Raw genomic sequence first — 20,601 nt, 5'->3', positions numbered from 1 at the left:
ATGTAGCAGTGTGATATTACCATTCAGCCCGATGCACCACAATAGAGAATAGCTCTGACAAACTTGCTGCTAAGTCGGTCCAAAGCAAAAAGCAGGACTTACATCCTATTATGCTGAATGATGATGACGGTGCTAATGATGATGGTGATGATGGTAATGATGATGATACAATTATAAAGTTAATCTTCCCGTCTCGAGTGAAGCACAAACAGAAGCTGTCTCGAGACGACTTATTTTCCGATTGTGCGTGTGTTATAAAAGCCCTAACTAATCTAAATCTAATTCTCAAGAATAAACATTACTGTCACTCTGTGAAGTGATTAAGACTGGGTCTATCATTTCACAAACCCTCAAACAAGTGAGAAGATAATAGAGAAAACACAGGCACGCTCGCACACACATACACAATATCTTCTAGCTAATGGATGGGGACGGGCTGGTCTTACAAGGAACTAAAAAGGCGCACACACACACACACACACTCCCAGCTTTGCTTCCTCCTGTGAGAGCTGACAGCGGTGCCAGTAAAGAACTCCTCTATGACGGAAATATCAAACCAGAGAGGAACTTCAGTAAGCCTCGGTTAAATCAGTCGATTTTCACTGCCTGGCTGGTTTTCATGATGGTTAATCAGTCTACTTCACTGCCTGCCTGCTTCTTATCATCCTCCCACATGTTGAACGCTACAGTACAATTATTTTCTCCTCTGGTTTTCTACCGAGTTTTTTTTTTTTTTTTTTACACACCTCACTCACAAGACACACCGCTCTTAGAATAATTGAAAGACAGTGAAGCTGCTTCTTCCTGAGCTTTCTAAGGCTGGGATTCAAGCCGTAGAGCAGCACCCTGGACAGACAAAAATGAGGCTTTTAAAAGGCGCTCGTTATAATGTTGTGAGTGTGTGTGGGTGCTTTTGAGTGTTTTTTTGAGTCTGTCTACATTAGAGAGTTTTGTGTCTGTTGATTACAGTATCTGTGTGTGTGTGTGTGTGTGTGTGTTGTGAGTGTCGATTGCATGTTTACAGTATGTGTGTGTGAGCGTGGTGGTGTGTTTGTAGTCTGATGCTCTCTGATTACCGCGCATGGCAGTGCTATAGATTAGACCAGCCTAGACAGCTGCTCCCTCCATAAGACTGGCTCAGTGGTTCAGTGATCCACTCCCTCCATAAGACTGGCTCAGTTATCCGCTCCCTCCATAAGACTGGCTCAGTGGTTCAGTGATCCACTCCCTCCATAAGGCTGGCTCAGTGGTTCAGTGATCTGCTCCCTCCATAAGACTGGCTCAGTGGTTCAGTGATCTGCTCCCTCCATAAGACTGGCTCAGTGGTTCAGTTAATGAGACAGCATGCAACATCACTGGCTTCCCCCTTTGGCCTCTTCTCCTCAACCTCTACAGACTGAGTGACACACACCCAAACCTGTTGCACAGTCCTCCACATAAACAAACACACGCACACCACCTACTCCTTCTCCACCCTGGGAAGGCTGCTGTCTGCATACAGATGCCGTATCTTAATTTGTGCCAGTTTCACACAGCAGGAAAATAATCCTGCAGCAACAGGAAATGTGAATTGGATTGTGGATTATAATTCATGGAATTGTTTTATAGGGGTTGATAAAAAAAAATGAATTAGAGAAAAATCAAGGCTGATATTTTAAAGCAGAAAGTATAAACTTTAGAAGCCTTTTTAAACCTCTAATACACTAAAAGTTTGCATTTCAGTATGATAAAATTAAGATTTGGCGTCTGTACAGTTCACTATGATTAAAAGATATTCACCCAGACAGAATCAGTTGCATTCATATCTCTACAACCACATTTAGAAACTTCGGTAACACTGTCGTTGAAGCTGACAGGTATTTAAAGTCACTGGATATAATGCTTTAAGATGCCATTATAACATTCTAAGACCTGTCAAACGCAAGCATGAGCTAGAGTTGTGACCTGGCTATTTCTTACAAAAAAAAAATGTTTTAGTGCCCGCAACTGTGCTCAACAGTTATTCATAAGTTGTAGCTACTGTATAGCATCTTCTCAAAGAGGTTTATGTCTCGTTAAGGCTAATGGACAGACTACGAAAACATAAATGGTAGATCTGTCATGATACGTGAGATAACAAGCAGCATCAGTTCTGGTTCTTGGGTTTTTCGTCCCTGGTTATTTGGAGAGAAAAAAAATAAAATAATCGCAGTTGTTAGCATCTTTAGAATTTCGGAAGGGGAGGGGACATCTGGCCCATAGACTTGCAAAGAGAGAGTGTGGAGCGCTTCATTCCGGTTCCCATCCTCCTTTCTCTTAAGTATGCACCCAGAACTTAATCGTGCATCTGACCAATTACACAAGACTTTAATTCTGGGTTAACCGAGATAACTTTAAAGGCAGAAAGAGAAACATTAAACATTCACTAGACCACAAAGCAATGATGAAGGAGACACTGTAGAGGAGTTCAGAGCCCTTGTGTAGTAGAAGAATCCTCCAATCAGCACATCACCCTTTGATCAAGGTTAATACAGCAGGGATGCCAGAGGGGGTGGGTCTCTCTCGCTCGCTCTCTGTTAACATGCAGACGATGTGGCCTGGGGACAGGTGCAGAGAGGGGGAGAGGAGAGGGGAACAGTGGTTGAAGGTCAGGCACAGCTCAGTGTGACTTTGGGATGGGGAGAAAGAAGGGGGAGGGAAAGAAAGATGAGGGGAGGAGGAGAAACAGAGACAGCGAGGAGGAAAGAGAGAAACAGCGAGGAGGAAAAAGAGAGAGACGCACACTCACTCATATCTGACCCACCCCGCTGAGGCCAATGTCTCGTTTTTAAAGCATCCGGCTGCGAGGTGAAATGGCACAACTGTTTTTCTATTTTCCACCAAACTGCATATCACTGAGGTGAGAAATGACGTCTTGTGTTGGGTCAAAATGTACTGTGTCCTTAGAAAGTGAATGGGGAAATAAGGAAGACACTTCTGTAGTGTGTGTGTGAGCATTTATGCGGGTGATAGATTGAGTGACCCGGGAGAGGAGGAAAGAATGTAAGAGATTAGAGGATGAGGAGTAGGAAGAGGAAGGCTAACTGTGAGCGTGACATTTAGACTGACCCTGCAGGTGCAAAGCAATGCCTTTATACTCATGGGGATAGAGAGACACACTAAACCTCTCACATACACTAGCCTAGTGCACTCACCTACAAGTCAACATTCCACTAATCCTGTCACAATTAATTCCAGCAGAATGACCTAAAAATGCACCCTAAACATACCAAAACATAACCTAAAAACATACATGTTTGGCATATGACAAGGAGTTGCACCTGGTAAAGAGTAGAATGAGAACACAGACAGGTCTGGTTCCCATGGCTACCTAACATACACTCCAATGCATTAACCAGCTGCAACTTCCCTGTCAGAATGTGCTGAGCTCAGTTCTGTCTCATCTGAACAAGGGGAGAAAGGAGGTAGGAGAGATCGATTCTATGCAATAGGCCCTCTGCTCATCCACTCCGTACTCTGAAGCCCCGAGGTGCCAGGGAACTGGAGCCACTGATGGTCTATGGCAAGAGCAACTTGGTAATCAACACACCTGATACTTGAGTATGTTCCAATTCTGCAAAGTATTGCAACATTCAAGAACCACAGGAACATGATATACCGATCCTATAAACTGCACATAAGGCACCAGATTGACTGACATCTGTGAGAATATCTATTTCTTTATCTGTTAGTCAGTATCTCACTCGACAAGTTACTAAATCAGACCCGGGCAATGCTAACAGCAACAAACATTGAGACATCCCGAACACACTGCAAAACCTAGCATCTATAGAGTGGCCATGGTGTCCTAGATCACAGAGACACCTACCTCACTTAGACTGCAGAAAGAATCAATGGCAAAGATAGCCGAGGGTGCCCATTGTCCATCTCTATGGCTGGACTCCGTAGGGCGGAGTCCATAGATCCCCAGGACACCTGCATCACTGTAAAAGACCAGCCCTACAGTCCATCACTAAGACAAAGCTTCTCTGTGACTCCTCCAATGTATAAAAGCTCCACTGACAGATATAATGTACAGTTGCAGGCACTAAAAGTTTTTTGGGACCGCTAAAGTAGTATTAATTAGCTGACACTAGAGTGCCGTAGTGCCTGCAACTGTTCGGATAAAAAACGTTTCCCTGCGGTAAGTGTTTTTTCTTCTGGGTGTGTTAGGGCCAACAGGTCAGAGGCATTACCTATAAGGGCCCAGAGTTGTTCCTGGCCCGGTCCAAGTGGTCAGGAACAACTCAGGGCCATAGATTGACCTATATGTGGGGTAGTCTAAGGACAAGCAGCTAGACGTATCACTTCTAGCCTCCTCGTCCAAGATGGAGGAGCCAATGCCAGGAGGATTATGGCATTGATGTCAGCCATCAGGGTTGCGTCCAGTCGGTCCAAACATATGTAAATGGATTGAAACAGAGAGGGACTACCCAGACTTGTCCAATAAGAAACATTTTTCATTTTCCCACTACAAAACGTTTTCCATTGTATGCCCTAATGAACATGATCCAGGTAATCTATCCCCAAGGGAGAGATGGGGAGGGCAATAGTTATCCTATTGGTAACTTGCTGATAACATCTTTGAGGAAAAATGTACTTACTACCATTGTGATATGTGGTTGTCTCACCTAGCTATTTTAAGATGAATACACTAACTGTAAGTGGCTCTGGATAAAAGTGTCTTTACTTATTTTATTTCACCAGGTAGGACAGTTGAGAACAAGTTCTCATTTACAACTGCGACCTGGCCAAGATAAAGCAAAGCAGTGCGACACAAACAACACAGAGTTACACATGGAATAAACAAGCGTACAGTCAATAACACAATAGAAAGGTCTATATACAGTGTGTGCAAATGAAGTAAGATTAGGGAGGTAAGGGAATAAGTAGGCCATAGTGGCAAAATAATTACAATTTAGCAATTAAACACTGGAGTGATAGATGTGCAGAAGATGAATGTGCAAGTAGAGATAATGGGGTGCAAAGGAGCAAAAAATATATATATAACAATATGGGGATGAGGAAGTTGGGTGGGCTATTTACAGATGGGCTATGTACAGGTGCAATGATCGGTAAGCTGCTCTGACAGCTGACGCTTAAAGTTAGCGAGGGAGATAAGTCTCCAGCTTCAGTGATTTTTGCAATTCGTTCCAGTCAGTCATTGGCAGCAGAGAACTGGAAGGAAAGGCAGCCAAAGGCGGAGTTGGCTTTGGGGGTGACCAGTGAAATACACCTGCTGGAGCACGTGCTGCTATGGTGACCAGTGAGCTGAGATAAGGCGGGGTTTTACCTAGCAAAGACTTATAGATGATCTGGAGCCAGTGGGTTTGGCGACAAATATAAAGCGAGGGCCAGCCAACGAGAGCATACAGGTTGCAGTGGAGGGTAGTTTATGGGGCTTTGGTGACAAAACGGATGGCACTGTGATAGATTGCATCCAATTTGCTGAGTAGAGTGTTGGAGGCTATTTTGTAAATGACATCGCCAAAGACAAGGATCGGTAGGATAGTCAGTTTCACGAGGGAATGTTTGGCAGCATGAGTGAAGGATGCTTTGTGGCGAAATAGGAAGCCAATTTTAGATTTAATTTTGGATTGGAGATGCTTAATGTGAGTCTGGAAGGAGAGTTTACAGTCTAACCAGACACCTAGGTATTTGTAGTTGTCCACATATTCTAAGTCAGAACCGTCCAGAGTAGTGATGCTAGATGGGCGGGCAGCGATCGGTTGAAGAGCATGCATTTAGTTTTACTTGCATTTAAGAACAGTTGCTAAATGACTGACATGTAAATGTATGACCTGTCACCACAGACAGACCACAGCTCATTAGAAGTGCCACGCATGTCGATATAGACTGAACTATTACACACAAGCTCAGAAAGGCTGGGATCAGGGGAAGGGATGACAGCCACCGAGGTCAACAGTGGCCCTGCATTCTGATCAGAGATGGTGATGCACACACACACGCAGGCGTCGACAGACACGCACAGGTGTACATAAATACAATAACACCTGTCAATAGAAAGACATTCACACACTCAACCAAGGAGAGACAATAACAAATGACTTAGGACACTGTACATGACAACAGTTGAGGAGACATATGGTGACAGTGTCAGGACAAGAGCGGTCAAGCTCCTGACATACCCAGCAGGACCTGAATGAGAACAAGGACAGAGCTATCAATAGTCTAATCAATGGGACTTGGTGATTGGGAACGTTTCTTGTGGACCGCCACTAACAACACTGGTCTCTGTGAACGCCTATATGGATGCATAACAAGAAACACCACCAGGGTTGTCTCAGAATAGGAGTGCTGTTCTAGGACCAGTTCAGCCTTTTAGGTCATAACGAATATGATTACAAGGACAGGAGGGGATCTGTTCCTAGATCAGCACGCTTTCTCTCGATACGGGCCCAGAACCCCAGCTTTGATCTCAGATCCACATGAGCTTCCATCAATTCCACTCATACCTTTTAACCAACCGACTTCATACATGATGAAACAGAACATTTGTCTTGTCCCGAAAGGCATACATCTAGGCTGTGTCCCTATGGGCCCTGGTGAAAGGTAATGCACTGAATAGGGAACAGGGTGTCATTTGGGACGTAGCTGTATAATGCCAGGAGATGTCACTCAGGGAGGGAACAGACAGATTTATGCAGTTAGAAGTGTGAGTGAGAGCAGTAGGATTGAGAGAGATTACTTCTACACAGAAGAAGAGGGGAGGTAGATTATACAAAGAAATGGGGAGGGAGGGAGAGCGTCTTTCTAACGCTCAACAACAAATCAGTAATAAACAGAGCCCATCAGAAGAGGTTGTTATTTGGCTTGGAAGGAGAAGAGGAGAGAAGGAGAAGAGGAGAGAAACAGGATATTGCTCTATACAATCTGCTCTCCACCTCTCCCTTTTGTGTCTTTTCATGCTCTCATCCTTCCTTTCCCTCAATGCCTTTTAAGAGGACGTACCGCTGTTGGTTGGCATCCAATGGGGACATTTCCTTGACCCATTATGGTTGTCATGGGAATATTGGTTGTCATGGGAATTATCAACCCCTCTCGCTCAAGTTGAAGACATGTAAGGGTAAATGCTGATGTTGATAGTATTCGGTGCACTGAGTGCAGACCTGGGTTGAACATTTTAAATATGTTGTTTTCTTTGAAATATTTTAGGTGCGCTTGATTTAGCTTACCTGATAGGACTGTTTTATTGGTTCCATTATACCAGACAAACTAAATCAAATGCTTCTAAAGTATTTCAAATAAAACATGCTATTTATATCCTGGTTTGCACTGAACAAATACCAGTTAGACCAAGCCAAATTGATCAAATTCAGCAAGACGGTATAGTTTCTCTCTGCTATAATGAGTTGCCATGGGATATACTGCTGTTGATGAGATACTGTATGATTCCATTTCCCCACCAGTATCTTTGGGGGAGTCAACAGCAGTGACACTGTGACCCACTCCTCCTCACACATATTATTCTCAGCAATGAGATATATAAATATCCAAAGAGCAATCTGGAGAATAACTGAAGTGACATGACTATGTTTCGACTCTCAGACAATGATGGATGAGAACAATCACAATGTGAGGAGAACAGTGTGTATGTGTGTGTGTGTGTGTGTGTGTGTGTGTGTGTGGTGTGTGTGTGTGTGTGTGTGTGTGTGTGTGTGTGTGTGTAGCACATTGATATTAATGGGTTGAAACGTTGATTGCTTGTATCTGTGGGTAACAGAGTTGATGAGCCTGACTGGAGCGTCTGACAGTCTATTACATATTGTTCACATCTGGAACAACTGAGTCTGTCCATAAAGTGATTGATTGACGTGCTTTGGTGAGACAACAGACTAACCGAACTCAGAGAGAGACAGGTGGTTGGAGAGCCTCAGATGCATACACAATGACTTAGCTTCCTCCAATTTCTCTCATTGGAATATTGCACTTTCGCTTGCACAAATGCAAACACACACACACACACACACACACACACACACACACACACACACACACACACACACACACACACACACACACACACACACACACCATGTTATGTGGAAATGGCAATCTGCTGACTAATAAACCATGTGGATATTGGAGACGCATCATAAAGTGCCTGGAATCAGGTAAAACCTGGACACATTAAGCATCTAGCATTCTTCGTAATAACAAGGCCTTGAAACCAGAAACCAGTTTTAACCTCGCTGCAAAAACATTTCCCCAGCAACCACAGTTGAGACTAAATATGGACTAGAAGAGCCCACCCCCAATCTTTTCATTCGCTGTCACATGAGTAGTTTGATGGCCTATTTCATAAAGGAAAATGTATTATACGAACGACAATCATTGAAATGTTGTCTTTCCTTTTGAAAATGTGCCAGGCAGCTGCAGCAGCCACTGCCTCTTTCTCGTCAATAAGAGATTTTTGTATGTTCCTCTTAATAACGGAGTACGCAGATTATATAAGAAATGAATGAATAAAAAATTAAAAAAACACTGATTGATGCAGTGAATTAATTGTGTCTCTCTCTCTTATGTAACCAAACCAAAACATAACCCTCCTGGGAGCGTATGCCTGTTCCTAAACCAATAGAAAATTGGAGCTGAAACAAGCTTACATAATCACAACAAAAATTTACCAACATTTAAATGAATGTTGGACATTAATCAACATTCTGCTCTTAAAGAGGCAGAACACACTGAGTATACTAAACATTAGGAACACCTTCCTAATATTGAGTTGCACCATCCTGGACATGAACCCAGCCCTGACACTGGAGCACCAGAGAGGCAACAGTTACATAATGGAGGGATAAAGGGAGAGTCAGGGAGGTAGGAAATAGAAAATATAGAAGGGGAGAGGGTGATACAGTGAGTGAGTGAGTGAGTGAGAGTTGTTGATACCCACATAGCTGAACAACTAGTTCAATATACATTTGTGTGATCAACTAAAACCCCGAGTGTCTAAAGCTACACCTTGATCTGACATGTTGTCACTGTCCAGAAACAACCTGAGCTATGAGGAAGAACATAGTTCCACCCAATAAACAAATGAAGTCAGGAGACAGCACAGGAGTTGACTAATAGCATTTATTATTCATAATAATGGAAACGCAATTGATTTTGGTGTCAGTTCCACCACCTATAAAACATCCCACCTCAGTCAGCCCTATACAACATGCTTACATCTACCTTTCAAGTGTTTTGACAAGTGGTGGGCAATCTTACCCTGCAGGGTCCAGTGTGGGTACAGACCATGAAGCGTATCCATCACCAATCATCTAATTGCTTACAACTATTTGCTGCTCTCAGATTCACAAACACAGAAGTGGTAAGGTTAAGATAAATAAAGATCACGCAGGACACGATTTAGGTCAATACAGTAGAGTCAATTGTCAACTTCTGCTTTTCTTTCTTAAATATTTTCTTCTTAAAGCAGCAGCAGAGTATAGTCCCTCCTATTAGAACTATTGAAGCAGCCCACCTAATGGGTTCAGCTGAAAACACAAGGCCATTACTCTGCAGGAAGTTGTCAGGGTTCAAGTTGTGTCAAGTCGAAGGCAACAAAGGAGGTAAAGATCAGCTGATCTAAACCAGCCATGACGAACAATAGTCCGACAAAGTTAATCACTTCGGCTTTAGACGGATTCCTCTTGATGCAGTTATTGTACTTTGATCTGTAGAGGAAGAATATCAGCCCTAAAAATAATATCAGCCCAGGCATAATGGAGGAGAAGGATAAAATCAGTTTCCTTCTGTATTGCAGAAGGTCTAACATTCCTAAAGCACATGCCCAGGTCACCATGGAGATTATCCATCCTATGACCCCCGTGGTGATGGCCGCGACCTCTGTTCCACTTGTGTTTATTTATTTCACCTTTATTTAACCAGGTAGGCTAGTTGAGAACAAGTTCTCATTTACAACTGTGACCTGGCCAAGATAAAGCAAAGCAATGCAACACAAACAACAACACAGAGTTACACATGGAATAAACAAGAGTACAGTCAATAACACAATAGAAAAAAAAGTAAGTCTATATACTGTACAGTGTGTGCAAATGGCGTGAGGAGGTAAAGCAATAAATAGGCCATAGTAGCGAAGTAATTACAATTCAGCAGATTAACACTGGAGTGATAGATGAGCAGATGATGATGTGTAAGTAGAGATACTGGTGTGCAAAAGAGCAGAAAAGTAAATAAAAACAATATGGGGATGAGGTAGGTAGATCGCATACAGAGTTCTGCTAAGCATGGCCCCTCCAATCAGGAGAAAGGCTGCAGCCCCCCAGCCAAAGTAGAGTGCTCCCCCCAGTTCCCACTTCTCTCCGGTCAACTCATTGGAGGAGTCGCTGAGGATTGCCCTGGCCTTCCAGGAGACAGGAATGAGGATGAGAATTCCGGCCAGGATGAAGAATATTCTTCTTATAATTATCAACTTGGTTATCTTGCCCTTAATGTAGTTGGTGGTCTTGTGCCTGACCATGGAGACCATGACTCCCAGAAACCCCAGGATAATAGCCATGATGGTCATGGCTCTGGTGGCCTGCAGGTTGGAGCTCCATGCGGAGCTTGGCATGGAGTCGTAGACCTCACACTGAATCTGGCTTGTGCTCCTTTTCAGGAGGAACAAGGATGTGACTCAAAGACATTCCAGAACAGCAGAGATGTTGAACTTCTAGAGGAGCTATGACAACTTAAGTCTTTACAAAGTTCTAGAACAGCAGATTATTTCACTCTGAAGTTTGTTGCTGAGGTCTTCTGTAAGATAAGAGAACTGAGCCACTCAGTAGACCTCTATATAACCGCTCAATGCTGTGACGTCGTCATGGAAACAACCTATTAATACAGTTTTGGGTCAGTATGTGGTTGAACTAGTGCAATGTACAGCTGTGTCTTCCTGGTCTATTTAAAAGTTACTGTTACAAAGAAAAGTATTTCCACCAGTATGTTTTACCAAAATGACAGATTAGTGTCTGTGTGTGTGCATGCATATGTGTGTTTGTCTGCGTTTGCACGTGCGTGTCTGTCTACGTGTGTGTGTGTGTGGTGTTTTTATGATACAAAAGGAGACATATCCCTCACTGAAAAAGCTATCTGATACACAATGCAAATTGCTACGAACGCCATTGAACTGTGAGATGAAGAAAGTATCAGAAGTCCATTTCACCAGGTCTCTGGGAGCTCAACTGAAAACATTTCAATAGCAGAAGTCTAAAGTCATTTACGCCCACACACACACAATATGGGACCAGACACACACCTCCCATTCAGAGCCGCTGTCCTGCTGATGCTGTCCATGACCTGCTGACGGGAGGCTGAGAAATCATTTACGGGGTCTGTCATGATCCAGGCACTCCAGAGGCCAGAGCAATCAAGCACAGAGTAATCTCCTGGTCTGTGTCCGACATGGCACCCGATACCCTACATAGAGCACTACCCTACATAGAGCACTACCTTTGACCAGAGCCCTATGGGCAAAAGCAGAAGGCCATCCCCCCGTGGATGGCCTTCTGCCACAGCAAACCCTCCCATCATTTACCGATAATTATAGATTTTAATACTCTTCTCCCTCTCCTGCATATACACACATACTTAGACCGTAGACACACATCCATCCCATACTTAAAGCCAACATAGAGGCTGATACATAAGTTATGGTTGCTTTTAGCAAGTCCTGCAACGCATTATGATAGTATATGGAGAAGGCACTAACATGGCCAGAGGGAATGGTTTCTACAGCATGACATGACATATAGAATACAACTAATGGTGCAAAAATGGTGTGGCCCAGTAGAGATATGAAGGTTCTATGCCTGCTATATCTAGGTTCATGCAGTATGAGAATCAACAAAAGCCACAATTGTGACCATTTTATGAGAAATAGTGAAACATAGAAATATAATTACTAGAATATCAGTTATATTCATTCAATTTCTTTGGTGTGAATCGCAAAGGTTTTACATGGTGGATAAATCTAGTTGATGAGCCCTGCTGTAGAGGAAGTGTTGTACTGTAACAAGAGGCCATGCAGAGGGGAGCCAGGGAGAACCTTGAGGGTAATAATGACAAAGAATTTGAAATATAATGGCATTGAAATATTATAGATTTAATAGGATTGAATGGGAAGGTTTTATGGTGTGAATCACAAAGGTTTTACAAGCTGGATGAGATCCAGTAGAGGAACGGTTTACCAAGAGGCCATGCAGAGGAGAGTCAGGGAGAACCTTGAGGGTGAAAACGTAATCGTGAGGGTCTCAGGGCAGCAACACAATTAAATAATCAATCAATATGACATGAGCAAACGAGGCAGTAAGCCTTTATGTTAGGAGTTCAGAGCCGCTGTGGCTAGTCAGATAATACTACAGCATGTGTGACCACTCTAAAGGAAAGGCTTTAAGGGCTATAGCTTGCACTAGCCTTGAGTCTATAGAGTCTGCAGTTAAACGTAATGAAAAGAGATGAACAAAAGCAGTGCAGTAGCATTACATCAAGAAGCAATACATAAATACAATGAAGGAGAAACCAACCAGGAACAACACACACACAAATGCAGGCACACATACACACCATGTCACGTCCTGGCCAGTATAAGGTTAATTGTTTTTGTAGTTTGGTCAGGACGTGGCAGAGGGTATTTGTTTTATGTGGTTCGGGGTGTTGTGTTTGTGTAAAGGGTGTTTGATTTAGTATTTCTGGGTTTTTGGTTGATGGTCTATGTGGTTGTATTCTATGGTTAGTCTGGTGTGTGTGTTTCTATGTTTGGTTAATTGGGGTTGGGACTCTCAGTTGAAGGCAGGTGTTGTCTATCTGCCTTTGATTGAGAGTCCCATATATTAGGGTGTGTTTGTGTGTGAGATTTGTGGGTGATTGTTCTGTGTTTCGCCTTGTGCCTTACCAGACTGTTTTTGTTGATTGTTCGTGTTTGTTATTTTGTATGTTCATTTTGAAGATAATTAAAAATCAAGATGAGCATTCACGTACCTGCTGCGTTTTGGTCCTCATTCACCGACAACAACCGTGACACACCAACAGATAAACAGATACACAAACACACACCACAGGAGGTTGGTGGCACCTTAATTGGGGAGGACGGGCTCGTGGTAATGGCTGGAACAGTATAGGTGGAATGGTATCAAATACTTCAAACATATTGCTCCATTCCAGCCATTATTATCAGCCATCCTCTCCTCAGCAGCCTCCACTGACACACACACAAACAACCTCCCCCCCATACTCATTGGAAATTAAATTCCAGAACCCAGATTCATTCCTAGATGTATTTCTCTCTGCCCATGGGGGGCCGTGAATTTGGCACAGGGGAGGAGATGCCAATCAGCAGGGGACGGTTCCTAAATGAAAGCATGTCAAACTAATTTAAGAATCGATATGTCTTCCAGAGAGACGGGTATCCACAGAGGAAACACTTCCAGCCAGAGGGCATAAAGACACAGGAAAAGATCTGTTCTGGAAACAATCTATTGAAACGTTCAGCCAGGAATGGACCCATTTTAGATACAAATATGAGGTATGAAGCACATTGATTGAATGTTACCCTTTTTATAGAAATGTGTGTGGTGTGTGTGTGTCCATGTATTATCCATCCCCACTCACCCTGAAGTCGATGCCCACAGTAGAGATGAAGCTTCCTGCCAGGAAGGCTCCATCTTTGAAGCGCACCAGCAGACAGGTCTTCCCCACCCCGGAGTCTCCCACCAGCATCACCTACAGCACAGCAAGAGGGACAAACTGAATGAAAGGGGTTTTAAACACACATCCCACAAAGCAAGGTCAAACAGTAAGTGAACATTCCCTTTGTCTCAATGTAACAAGGACAACATGAACATGACAGGTTCCAGTGCACTTCCCCAGAGAGACAAAACAGTCCAATAGTCTTTCAGCACAACCCCCAATCTCCTCCCTCATAACGTCCCTGGTCACAACATATTGGTGTGTTCCAGCGCGTTGTTTCAGCCATGTTGTTCCAGCCATACTCCAGGTTAGTTAAGAATCACTGCTGTACACAATGCCGATGTTCACTACAGAAAATATCAGACCTCCAGCCAGACAACCACGATAATTCCATTCACTTAAGAGGCCGACCCAAAGTCACATAACACAGGTAGACATCAGGAACACAAGTGGCTATAAGGAAGTCACCAAGACATTATTGCACATCTGGTCATTTGTTTTGTTCAGAATTATTATCAGATTCTCATTAAACCTTGATTATGATAAATGGATTAAAGCTCTCTGTCTCGACATGTTGGTGTTTGGCCAGTAGAGATGAGAGTGTGACTGGGCATCTGGAAATTAGCTTCTCCTCTTAATTTGGGTCAGATAGCAATACTGAATTCTGTGCGTGTGTGTGCATGAGTGAGGGTCCTGCTGCACACATTCCTCTCTTTCTGGGGCCTGATGATGTTATAGAGTGGATGTGTTTAGTGTAATCATGTTAGCTGGGGGACCACAGGGGCCTGGGGCCTCAGTCTGAAGGATTATCATGTCATCCCAGGAGGGGAGGAGGAAAGGATGGATGGTGGAGGGGTGATGGAAGGAGAGACGCAGTAGAGATCTAGCCAGGTCAGGTCAGGTTGATAAAATCTCAGTGGCATCTTCATTCCTCTAATCTTCTCTCCTGTTCCCACATCCTCTCTTATCCTTATCTACCCCTCTTCCCCTCTCATCCCCTCCTCTGTTCTTTCATCCTCTCTGTCTCCCTCTTTAAAACAGCAGTATTTTAAACAGACCCAGGCAGAGTGAATAGAGCAGGAAGTGAAGTGCCCTGTTTTTCCTCTGTTAATCATCACCCAGACTATGTGCTGCTCTACAGAGTGTACGGTGAGCGACATATGGCCGCTGCCTCAGCACAGATCAGCTGTAATAAACCAGGCTCTCCCAGGCCGCCAGCCCCTGCACACTCCTCATATGCTGAAATACAACAGCGGATCCAATGGTGCTCCGCAAATCAAACCCTTTTGTAGGGTGCAGGCTACATCTCATTCGGGGCCCAGTAAACTGATTGGAAAACGCTGTGGTTTCGCTCTCAGTGTCTATGAGCAGAGTTTCCCTCAGCACATAGCAAACGAACTTCTCTCTGATGTTTGAGTCAGTGATGCGAAGGAAGAACATTGGTGTTAGGAGTTTTTTCCCCACTGGTTTTAGCCGTTGTTTCAACTGATATTTCACTCTGAACGCATCTTCATCATAAGAGCACTTTCACTACAGAGCAAAAACTATCTTGTGACATGCACATTGTTTTGGGAATGTATCAACAGTGGAATAATGAACAAAATATCTAAATACAGTTTAAGTGAAGTGATCCTTTAAGGCTCTCTCGGTTTTGGGCTTGAATGATGTAATTAACAGCCTACAGTTGGCATAATGCTTGTGAGCTCAACTGAGGTGAGCAATGTATGAAATGCTACAAATGAGCTCCACTGTGAAAGTATTTATGTGTAATAGTCTCAAGGGTGCCAAATTGAATGACAGCCTCTTCATTCTGTAAATCTGCAACTCTCTCCAGGGGTTGGGTTGTTGCTCTAGGCCTATCCTTTTCAAGAGCTGCCACATTTCTAACTGGCTAAAACAATGAAGGGTTGTGAGGCCGGTTGGACATTCCTGCAGTCAGCATGCCAATTGCACGCTCCTTCAAAACTGAACAAAAATATTAAAACGCAACAATTTCAATGAGTTACAGTTCATATAAGGAAATCAGTCAATTGAAATACATTTCATTAGGCCCTAATCTATGGATTTCACATGACTGGGAATACAGATATGCATCTGTTGGTCACAGATACCTTAAAAAAAAAGGTAGGGGCATGGATCAGAAAACCAGTCAGTATCTGGTGTGACCACCATTTGCCTCGTGCAGCGCGACACTTCTCCTTCGCATAGAGTTGATCAGGCTGTTGATTGTGGCCTGTGGAATGTTGTCTCACACCTCTTCAATGGCTGTGCGAAATTTCTGGATCTTGGCAGGAACTGAAATACGCTGTCATACATTGATCCAGAGCATCCCAAACATGCTCAATGGGTGACATGTCTGATGAGTATGTAGGCCATGGAAGAACTGGGACAGTTTTAGTCTTCCAGGAATTGTGTACAGATTCATTTGACATGGGGCCATGCATTATCAAGCTGAAACATGAGGTGATGGCGGCAGATGAATGGTACAACAATGGGCCACAGGATCTCGTCACTGAATCTCTGTGCGTTCAAATTGCCATTGATAAAATGCAATTGTTCTTGTTGTCTGTAGTTTATGCCTGCCCATACCATAACCCCATCGCCAAGATGGGACACTGTTCACAACGTTGACCTAATATTGTCCCCAGCACAAGGTGCACCTGTGTAATGAACATGCTGTTTAATCAGCTTATTGATATGCCACAACAGTCAGGTGGACAGATTATTTTGGCAAAGGCGAAATGCTCACTAACAGGGATCTTTTATTTCAGCTCATGGAACATGAGACCAACACTTTACATGTTGCGTTTATATTTTGGTTCAGTATATCCTCACTCTTAATGGAGGAACAGGAGTATATCAGAGAAATAGACTACCATTCAGACAGCCTAACTAACAGTGACTCATCAATAGGATGGGTATTGGTAGAAAACATGTTGGCTCTTCCTAATAACCACTGCTTCCCTTTGTTTAATCAGTTGGCTCTTCCTAATAACCACTGCTTCCCTTTGTTTAATCAGTTGGCTCTTCCTAATAACCACTGCTTCCCTTTGTTTAATCAGTTGGCTCTTCCTAATAACCACTGCTTCCCTTTGTTTAATCAGTTGGCTCTTCCTAATAACCACTGCTTCCCTTTGTTTAATCAGTTGGCGCTTCCTAATAACCACTGCTTCCCTTTGTTTAATCAGTTGGCTCTTCCTAATAACCACTGCTTCCCTTTGTTTAATCAGTTGGCTCTTCCTAATAACCACTGCTTCCCTTTGTTTAATCAGTTGGCGCTTCCTAATAACCACTGCTTCCCTTTGTTTAATCAGTTGGCTCTTCCTAATAACCACTGCTTCCCTTTGTTTAATCAGTTGGCTCTTCCTAATAACCACTGCTTCCCTTTGTTTAATCAGTTGGCTCTTCCTAATAACCACTGCTTCCCTTTGTTTAATCAGTTGGCTCTTACTAAAATACATGTGTGTGGGAAAAGATAGGCTACATTTAGAGGTATATGTAGTAGAGAAATTACACTCAGCAGGGAATACAATATTTTCAATAGTCAGAGATATGTGAAAAACAGAAAACAAGTCATCACATCAAACAGTCACTTCAAAGACAGACAGGCACATCACCAGAAGGACAGCCAGGGGGATGAGAGTTTGGCAACACATTTAGGCATGGCACAGAAAGGGAAAGAGAGGGAAATGGAGAGAGAGGAGGAAAAGGATAAGAAAGAAGAGAGAGGAGAGAGAGATGGGGTAAGGAAGAGAGAGAACTTTGAAGCAGTGACAGGATGAATTGATACCCATCACAACCTGTTGATTAGCCTTAAGACATCAAGGCTTCACTAGTACACAGAAAACTGCCAAATAGAGAACATTATGAGATGTGTTGGCTCTTGGTCCCATGTGACCTTCATTGGTTGCTGAGGTGCTATTGATTGTCTTTAGTGACACAGCTGTGGCAGAGGCATTAGCTCAGTTTGATGAATGAGTGTTTTGTGGTCTTGTAGAACACCCCAGGCTTGACAAAGTGAACACAAAAGGTCACTGTGGTGATTAAAGTTAAACACAACATAATGTTTACATCCCATTAGTCCTTTCAAACATGTAGGCTAACCTAGGTCTATTTGCTTGATGCACATTCACACATTACATTTATTACCTGTAGCCCATCAACCGGTCATGTGTATGTAGCCCATCAACCGGTCATGTGTATGTAGCCCATCAACCGGTCATGTGTATGTAGCCCATCAACCGGTCATGTGTATGTAGCCCATCAACCGGTCATGTGTATGTAGCCCATCAACCGGTCATGTGTATGTAGCCCATCAACCGGTCATGTGTATGTAGCCCATCAACCGGTCATGTGTATGTAGCCCATCAACCGGTCATGTGTATGTAGCCCATCAACCGGTCATGTGTATGTAGCCCATCAACCGGTCATGTGTATGTAGCCCATCAACCGGTCATGTGTATGTAGCCCATCAACCGGTCATGTGTATGTAGCCCATCAACCGGTCATGTGTATGTAGCCCATCAACCGGTCATGTGTATGTAGCCCATCAACCGGTCATGTGTATGTAGCCCATCAACCGGTCATGTGTATGTAGCCCATCAACCGGTCATGTGTATGTAGCCCATCAACCGGTCATGTGTATGTAGCCCATCAACCGGTCATGTGTATGTAGCCCATCAACCGGTCATGTGTGTGTAGCCCATCAACCGGTCATGTGTGTGTAGCCCATCAACCGGTCATGTGTGTGTAGCCCATCAACCGGTCATGTGTATGTAGCCCATCAACCGGTCATGTGTATGTAGCCCATCAACCGGTCATGTGTATGTAGCCCATCAACCGGTCATGTGTATGTAGCCCTACACACACACACACACACACACACACACACACACACAGTGTTGGGTTTTATTTCACTTATTAGATGTGATGCATTACCATTTACAGTAGATGTAGGCCTAAGTATGAACGGACTGTAATGCACTAATAGGTTTATATTGTATTAACATAGATTGAGCAACATATAATAGACATGACTAACTGGAGGGTTGCTGGCTAGTAGTGTAGGCTGAGTAGACTCGTGACACACACACACAATGCCTGGTTGTGGGGCCGCTCATGGAAAGGTGATTGTGAGGAACTGATAGAGGGGAGAATGGCTGTGGCACAAGAACAGGCACTGTCCTTGGGTGTCTGACTCTCGGGTACACACATGAAGATAAGCTAGAAGACAACTATGCTTGGCAACAAAGATGCGTCTAGAGGCTGGGACCAGCCTGCACGCCAACGATAGGATGAGTAAGTTTAAACCACGCTCATCCTCCCTCTGACAGGCCAGCAGTGAGCAGGAACTATCTCTGTCAGAGTATTTAATGAAGAACTTATGTCATTTTCAGTTCTCTGTTTGCCCTGCGAGGTGTTACAGTGAACCCGTATATACGAAGATTGCATTTACCATTTATTCTGCTTGACTAATTCTATTAATAAACAGCTGAAAATATATTCAGTAGCCTAGTGTTAAATGTTGTTCTGATACCAGAATTGAATTGACGCAGCCCTAACAATAGCCTAGCAAACTAGCAATATACTGAGATGAAATAATAAAGTTACCTAATGTTATTGTTTACAAATAAGGGCTATCATAATGCTCAGGTGCATTTACCTTGAATGCGATGTCATAAAACTCGCTGCTGTTGCTGAGTGAGGGTCTGCTCGGATGAACCATACCGTTCGCCTGCACCACGCTCCCCGTCCCTACGGTGCTCTTCCCAGTTTCCCCCTTCTGTTTTCCGGTGGGGCTGCCTGTCGTCGGGCTGCTGTTGGCGTTTTTGCCCTTACCCGCCTTTTTGCGGGACATTTGTTTCACTCCAAACAGTTTATAGTTGTGGAGAAAGTGTGACGTTTGAGAGTGGCGCGAAATATCTGAGCGCTCGCGCACGATAAACAAGTTGAATTATAGTTTTTTGTTTTAGAAGTTGTGCAGTGGGACTGAAATAAAAAACATCCTCTCCGGTTTCACCTGCACGTTGAAATCATGGCTAGCGACACCTTTCTCATGTCACAATAGAACGAGTTAACGGTTCCAATTGCGTCTTCTCTCTGTAGAGCGAAACCCACACTGCTAGACTACCTCCCGAAACAGAGGTGACTTGCGCTCTTGTCCTTGTTCCGGTCCCTCCTGCTTTTGCATTGCCAATGATGAGACTGGGATTTCAGCAGCCTTTTCCAATAGCCACAGGCAGCCGGGGTTCTCAAGCAATGCACTAACAAACTCCACCTTTCGAGCGTGTGCGGTGAGCGAGAAGAAAAGCGAAGTTTTGAGTGCTGATGGACAACATTTCGCGGGCTGCTTGTAGGAATTATGAAATACTTTCAAAGGAACACTGCATTTTAACAGCCATTCAGCACCATGGAAAGCGACCGCTGCCCTTTCAAATACATCCACCGGCTATCTGTAAAGTGGAGCAATACTGAGCTGGTTAGGCTGAAACAGTATACGTTTCTGAAAACACACAATTCTGTTTAATTATCTTTCAAACTCATAGTTTTTCCTCGTATGCGCGCGTTAAGTGGCCAATTGTTGTTGTGAGTCGGTAAAGTATACCTACCAGTTCTTGGGATGACAAGAGTAATAATTGTAAAATGTTCATCAAGAATCAATCAGTCAACTATGCACAGATGCCCCTATGCCAGTGAGTGAACAATAATTATTGTTCTTGTTGTTCTGGGGTATCGAGGCGCGTTACCACAGCCACAAAGTCAAATTGGCTATAGGCCTATCGTAAAAATTGTATTTTGGAATTTTTGGTCTTAATTAAAGGTTAAGGTTAGGTTTAAAATCAGATTTTAAGAAGATACATTGTAGAAATAGGCGAGGTATAGTCA

General features: G+C 43.5%; 1 protein-coding gene across 1 annotated transcript in view; it reads right to left on the bottom strand.

Moving 5' to 3' along the window:
• The window catches only part of LOC106606471 (ras-related protein Rab-26), a 96,167-nt gene extending 75,967 nt beyond the window's left edge, over positions 1-20,200 (bottom strand). The window contains exons 1-2 of the mRNA XM_014202684.3: positions 19,379-20,200; positions 13,639-13,749 (exon numbers count right to left, since the gene is read on the bottom strand). Of these exons, the coding sequence (XP_014058159.3) occupies positions 13,639-13,749; positions 19,379-19,573 (306 nt within the window). The 5' untranslated portion in view covers positions 19,574-20,200. The remainder of the gene's footprint in view (positions 1-13,638; positions 13,750-19,378) is intronic.
• Between the last annotated feature and the right edge of the window lie 401 nt (positions 20,201-20,601).

This window comes from Salmo salar, chromosome 06, assembly GCF_965601325.2.
Source record: "Salmo salar chromosome 06, fSalSal1, whole genome shotgun sequence".
NCBI classification, from domain to species: Eukaryota; Metazoa; Chordata; class Actinopteri; order Salmoniformes; family Salmonidae; genus Salmo; species Salmo salar.
Note: the sequence above shows the minus strand (reverse complement) of the source record. Positions and strands in the feature narration are given on the sequence as shown.